The 6,422-nt window shown below is 48.4% G+C and overlaps 1 protein-coding gene across 1 annotated transcript; it reads left to right on the top strand.

Moving 5' to 3' along the window:
- Nucleotides 1–652: 652 nt before the first annotated feature.
- Nucleotides 653–6,075, top strand: PSMA7 (proteasome 20S subunit alpha 7). Its single transcript, XM_050982109.1, has 7 exons — nt 653–820; nt 2,024–2,150; nt 2,978–3,102; nt 4,391–4,513; nt 4,860–4,979; nt 5,524–5,586; nt 5,848–6,075. Exons 1-7 carry the CDS (start codon nt 725–727, stop codon nt 5,938–5,940), a joined length of 747 nt encoding a protein of 248 aa, XP_050838066.1. The 5' UTR covers nt 653–724; the 3' UTR covers nt 5,941–6,075.
- The last annotated feature ends 347 nt before the right edge of the window (nt 6,076–6,422 follow it).

Below are 6,422 nucleotides of genomic sequence, written 5' to 3' on the forward strand. Positions count from 1 at the left end.
CGCGCCGCCCGCTGCGCCAACTGCGTACGCCGGCTGCGTACGCCAAGTGCGCCAGCGCGGGGAGCGGCGCGGGGTCGCTACGCTAAGTGCGCTGCGTGCGGCTGGGGGACAGCGGGAACGGGGGACAGGGAGCGGCCGGGGCAGCACGGCGACATGGTGACAGGGATGGAGCGCCTCTGCTGCGAGGAAAGGCTGGAGAATCGGGGCTGTTCGGCCTGGCGTCGGGGTGACCCGATGGTGGCTCTCCAGTACCACAAGGGGACTCACAGCAAAGATGCGGCAAGGCTGTTTACAAGAGAGAGGAGTGACAGGACAAGGGGAATGGGTTCTCATTGAAAAAGAGTAGATTTAGGTTAGATAGTAGGAGAATCTTCCCTGCCCTGGCGGCGAGGCCCTGGCACAGGGTGCCCGGAGAAGCTGCGGTTGCCCTATGCCTAGAAATGTGCAAATCGGGGTTGGACGGGGCTGGGAGCAACTTGGGGTAGTGGAAGGTGTCCCTGCCCATGGCACGGGCTGATTTTTGGGGTCACTTCCACCCCAAACCCTTCTGGATTGCCTGCACGGTGCGTTCGCCAAGCGCGGGGCGTGCCGGGCGCTGCGCCGAGCGCGCACGGCGGGAGCGCTCCGCAGCGTGCGCAGAGTGCGTACGCCAAGTGCGCAGCGCAGGAGCGCAGCGGCCCCGCCCCCGGCCCGCCCGGATGACGGTGCGGGTTCTGCCGGAGCCATGAGCTACGACCGCGCCATCACCGTCTTCTCCCCGGACGGGCACCTCTTCCAGGTGGAGTACGCGCAGGAGGCGGTCAAGAAAGGCTCCACCGCGGTGAGTCGGCGGCCGCGGGGCTGGCGGGGCGGCGGCGGCGGGGCTGGGCCCGCGGCGGGGCTGGGCCGCGCTGCGCGCCCGGCCTGGCGGGCCCGGGAGGCCGCGGGGCAGCGGGAGCCGCTGCAGGAGATTCCCCGGGGGGATCCACCGTCCGTGGGGCTGCGCAAAGCCCAGCGCTGCCTGCGGGGCTCCGGCGGAGCGTTAGGCCTGGAGGGATCCTCTCCTGGTCCGTCCGTGCTGCAGAGTGTGGTATATTCTGTGTTTGTGCACGAGGCAGAGTCCCTGTGCATTGAACACGTCGGTAAAAGCCCCTAGGAGTACATTGCTTCTCCCGGCTTCCAGCTGTCCCAAGCTTTTGCTCCATGAAAGTTTTAATTCATTTAGGGGAGGAGAAAAAAAGTGTTATTTGCAAATACCGTTGTATTAGTGATTGTAATAAGTTCTAGTAATAATAAGTTTTAATTTAAAAAAGTCGTAATTGTATTAATAGTTGTAGTATGTTTTAATTGCCATTACCAAAAAGAAAATGTACCGTCTTTGGGATGGGAATAAATGTAACAAGATTTATTACCAAATAGATTCCTCGGTTTTTTCAGAAATTAAAAATACTGTACAGGTGGAGACAGCATGCAATATAATCACCCATCTTTGTTGAGTTTATTGTTTTTGGAAACATTTGGAACATGCTGATTCCCATCCCCCTGTAAGAAACAGTGGGAATGAAAGGGAAGGGTCAAGGGCTTTTTTTTCCTCCGTGATGTTGGAAAATTTGTATTCCAGGTACAAATTAGGAAATTAAAGCAGCTACAGACAGAACATTTTGGCAGCTGTAGGTGTTACTTGGCCTGATCTTCAGTGCCTTGGGCTCGGACTAGTGGGGTGTTCCATGGCTGTGGAAACACTGATGGTACTGCTGGAGAAAGGATAGTTCGTAAGAGGAGCTGGAGTCTGTCTTTTGGGAGCCACAGGGATTTAGGTTGTTATAAACTGGTGATGAAACTGCACCCTGAAATGCATTGCAATTTTTTTTACATCAGTCCTGCCTCTGGGTTGAGTGGGAAATAAAATCCTGACTTCAAGCTGAGGTAATGCTTACAGCGTGGGGGTTTGTGCTTGGTTACTGCTCACTTGAGTAAAGTCTGCAGCTGTCAGGATGTTTGGACCTGGGTTAACTTTTTTACTTCTTCTTTTCATACACGGAAGGTTGGAGTAAGAGGGAAGGATATTGTTGTCCTTGGTGTGGAGAAGAAGTCGGTGGCAAAGCTGCAGGATGAGAGAACTGTCAGGAAGATCTGTGCTCTGGATGACAATGTCTGCATGGCTTTTGCAGGTACATGGTCCCTTCAGGGCTTTTGGCAGTTATCGGGGCACCTTTGGGTGTGTTTATGGAATATGGGAACCCAAAATTAGGGGTGTAACTGACTGAGAACTGTGGGAAGCACAGTATTTCCACAGCAGCTTATCCTTTCTTTTTTAATATGGAGAAATAGAGTGTCAGTGTCAATAATATTTTTAAGGGGAGATCTGATTTAACTGACTAAAACGACAAGGTTTTGGTTCAGTGTGCAGGAATGAGAGGCTCAGTTCTTTCTCCTGCCTTGCTCCCTTAGCCAGGGTCTGGGATATGTGCAGGGGTGTTCACAAACTTGAGGAAAAATTCTCTAATAAAAACAAGGCAGTACGTGAAAAATGGCAGCATTAGCTAAAATGTAAAATAAGAATTAAATTTCTTGGAAATCTTGTTTTTAAAGGGTCACACACTTTTGTCAGCTAACATCATGCTGCTGTAGCCTCATTAACTAGATGAGGTTTGCTGGGCAGATCAGACTGGAGGAATGCAAGAGGAATAATGTGTGTGAGAATAAGCATGGCAGATTTGCTGGGATATGGAATGCTGTCAGTAATATTCCCATTACCTGTTTCAGAACTGTGTATGTCACTTAACTCACAAACATGGAAGCTGTAAACTAAACCCTTTAGGTTTTTTTGTGCATTAGCCTTTTTCTTCTGCCTTACAAATGCTCTTGCTCAGCAAACCTGAGAGTTTGAGCTCTGCTTTGATTTTCCCTTGCTGTTGACACTGACCTCGTGGCCTTTTAGGGCCAGATTGGTGTTCTGAGATTTTTTCATGACTCTGAGGCCACTCTGTCATTTCAGGGCTGACAGCTGATGCCAGGATAGTCATAAACAGAGCTCGGGTGGAGTGTCAGAGCCACAGGCTCACTGTGGAGGACCCTGTCACCGTGGAGTACATCACACGCTACATTGCCAGCCTGAAACAGGTACCTGGGGCTGCCAGAGCTGCTGAGGGTGTGTCCTCACCTGACAGAGGTGTTTTATGTGCTCTTGTGCTAGCCTGTGCTATGCATTCTGTACAGTTTGGTGTGTAACAGATGTGTACCACGTGGGACTAGAGTGTCACATGTGTTACATGAACCACACATTGTGTAACATGGAATATATGACACTTCTTCAAGTTGTGTAAATATCTGGGCTCTGGCCTCACTCCACTTACCTGGTAAAAAACACATTGTGGGTGTTTATTGGGAGTGGAAAAAAACAATTGAGTGCTGTTTGAGTTTTTTTTCCCCCCAAGATAAAGCAACTAGTGCTTGCAAGGCCTGCACAGTTCCATGTTCATGTCATCAGGAGCACCCTGCTCATCTCACTCCCAGAACAGTGGGCCTGGGTTACTGTCTTTTCTTATGGCTCCTGGTTTAACTCCTGCAAAACCATTGCAGGGATGGGTAAGAGGGGAACAAATTGGTGCAGTATTTAATATGTTTTGTGTTTGATAGTCATGAATTTATAATGGACTGCAGCATCAAAATATGCCCAGCTGTGTTCTGTGAGAAAATTACTCATTTGCCAGTGTATTAAACTGATTTTCAGCCACCAGTGAGAATTAGAGAAAATTTAATTACTTATGCACAGATCTGCTGGAGCAGTGGTGATGGTAATACTGTGATTGTTGTAATAATCACTGGTCTGTCAGAGCAAGGCACCACTTCCAGAGTTTCACTTTGTTCCTTTATCCAATCTCACATTTGTGTCTGCCTTTCTGGCACATTCACCATTTCTCTCACCCTGTTGCAAACACACCTGGCCCAGCTCCTGCTGCTGTGGTGCCGTGGCTGTCAGCCCTCCTGTGCCCCTGGTGTGTGACTTTGCTAGCAGTGCCCCAGGAGGGCTGTGACATGGCTCCAGTGTAACCTGCTTACAGCAGGAGCTGCCATGATTTCCTGTAGAATCAGTGCAAATCATCAGTGAAAACTGTTCAGGTGTCCTCGTGGTATTTTTTTGCACACTGGGGCTTGTAGACCTGTCTCTGGCTGCCTCAGCACCGCTCAGCAGGCTGGGAGGTGCTTCTGGAAGCTGTAACCAGGTGTAGGAACTACACCTGGACAGGAACTACCTCTCACCTGCCTGCCTTAGGGGCTCCATGGGATACAGAGTCCTGACTAATGCAGAGAGCCAGCTAAAAGCATTTCTGGTTGTAACTGCTCCAGAGTGTGCTTTGCAGCCTGGAAAGGTGTTCAGAAGTGCCTGAGATGTGTCCTTTGTGCTCAGAGGTACACGCAGAGCAACGGCCGCAGGCCCTTCGGGATCTCCGCCCTCATCGTGGGCTTCGACTTCGATGGGACCCCCCGGCTGTACCAGACTGACCCCTCTGGCACCTACCATGCTTGGAAGGTGAGTGGGTGCAGTCCCCACTGGAAATGGAATATTTGTGAGTTAATGTCTCCTTTAAAGTGGGACTGGGCTAGGGGAGATCTCGCTGGCCAGATGGTGCTGTCTCACAGCTGCAAAAGTCCTTAATGATCAAATGTACTGAGAGTGGCCATCTGCAGTTCAGCTTTCCTTGGGAAGTCTTGTCCTGCTTTACAAAAAAAACCCAAAACCAACCTGTCTGTGCCAGATAACTGTCCTTGTGTGTGACAGATTATGTAGTTGTACAACTTTGTGTTTCTTTCTTACTCTGCAAATGACATCTTTTCTAAACTCCCATTCATTTTCTTTTTCCCCTTTATGTTTCCAGGCTAATGCCATTGGCAGAGGAGCCAAATCTGTGCGTGAGTTCCTGGAGAAAAACTACACTGATGAGGCCATTGAAACGGATGATCTGACTATTAAACTTGTCATCAAGGCTCTTCTGGAGGTGAGGCTGTTTCACATCTCTCCTGTGGCTTTTCACTGTCCAGAGTCACTTCTTAGATGTGAATATGGGAAAATATTTGTGAATGTCCCAAGGAAATACTGCAAAGGATCTCTGAGAGCTGTTTACTGTAGGCTGTGGGTGTTGGATTGAATTAAAAGTTCAGAATATTTGGGTAACAATTTCCATGGTTTACACAGAACTTAGCAGCAGCTCTGGGGAGGAAAACAGACTTCAGTTCTGGGTTAACACAAATGCACCAGAGATGTGCTAAAGCACATGCTGAATATTTTATTTTTTTAATTGTAGTTCAAGATACAGAAAATAGCACAGGTCAGGTGGTGGGGCTGAGGTGTTCTCCATCTGCCCAGGGCACTGGCACCACTGTGAAAACCCTTTTGAGAGTTAGTGCTGCTGGTGTTGAAAGCTCAAGAGCCAAGGAGTGAAATACACCCCATCCACATCTATTCTTCTGAGGAGACCTGAGAGGAGTTTTTTGGAGTGAATTCCTGGCCAGGCTCCTAAAGCTTCCCTCTGCCTCACACAGGTGGTGCAGTCTGGTGGGAAGAACATTGAGCTGGCAGTCATGAGACGGGAGCAGCCGCTGAAGGTGAGGCTGTTGTTTGCTTCTCTCCCCTTGAGCCTGTTTCTGATACTGTCCTTGTTGATCTGCCTGAACTTAATCTCACATTTTTGTACTGACAAATACTTCAGTTTATTCTTCGTGGCCAAGGAATGTTGTTGTGTCTGCAGCAGGTACCTGGTTTCAGATAAACAGCAGTTCTTCCCATGGCAGAACTAGAATCACTTCCATGAAGGTCTCTTAAGTTTATTGATATCCTGAGGGTCACCACCCATGTTTCTGTTTTAGATCCTAAACCCTGAAGAAATTGAGAAGTATGTGGCTGAAATTGAAAAGGAAAAGGAAGAAAATGAAAAGAAAAAACAGAAGAAAACATCATGATGAATGAAATGCACCCACTTAGCTGCTTCTTTTTAATTCGAGTGATGGGTTATTCTGTATAGACATGTAGGCATTCCAGTTACTCATACTGTGCTCTCTTGAGATCTACAATAAACCTACTGATTTTTTTTTAAAGCTGTTATTTAAAAAAACCTGTCTGTTCCTTGGATTTTAATTACCCAGCATGATCTGATTGGCTACAGAACAGCAGCAGTGACCCATTAAAGGACAGAGACTTTGCTTGCATTTTTTTCCCTGGACACTTCACTTTGTTTAATGGTTCTTTTCTGCACTGTCTCAGCTCTCAGCATGTGCCTTTTTTTTTTTTTTTTTTACCCTAAGCAGCTGTCTTGGGGGTTGTATTATGGTCTCAACATAACTAAGTTGGGATTTTTACTCCCTAATGGGCATCTTTCAAGGTGAAAAGGCTGGGTCTGCCTTGCAGCAGCTTGTGACAGCAGGTGTGTGTTGTAGTGCTAAAG

This window comes from Serinus canaria, chromosome 20 (genome assembly GCF_022539315.1).
Source record: "Serinus canaria isolate serCan28SL12 chromosome 20, serCan2020, whole genome shotgun sequence".
NCBI lineage: Eukaryota > Metazoa > Chordata > Aves > Passeriformes > Fringillidae > Serinus > Serinus canaria.

Coding starts and splice junctions, on each gene's coding strand:
- PSMA7 (XM_050982109.1), top strand. CDS start 725: ATGAGCTACGACCGCGCCATCACCGTCTTCTCCCCGGACGGGCACCTC. Junction 4,980..5,523: donor TCATCAAGGCTCTTCTGGAG/GTGAGGCTGTTT, acceptor TGCCTCACACAG/GTGGTGCAGTCTGGTGGGAA. Junction 5,587..5,847: donor GACGGGAGCAGCCGCTGAAG/GTGAGGCTGTTG, acceptor TTTCTGTTTTAG/ATCCTAAACCCTGAAGAAAT.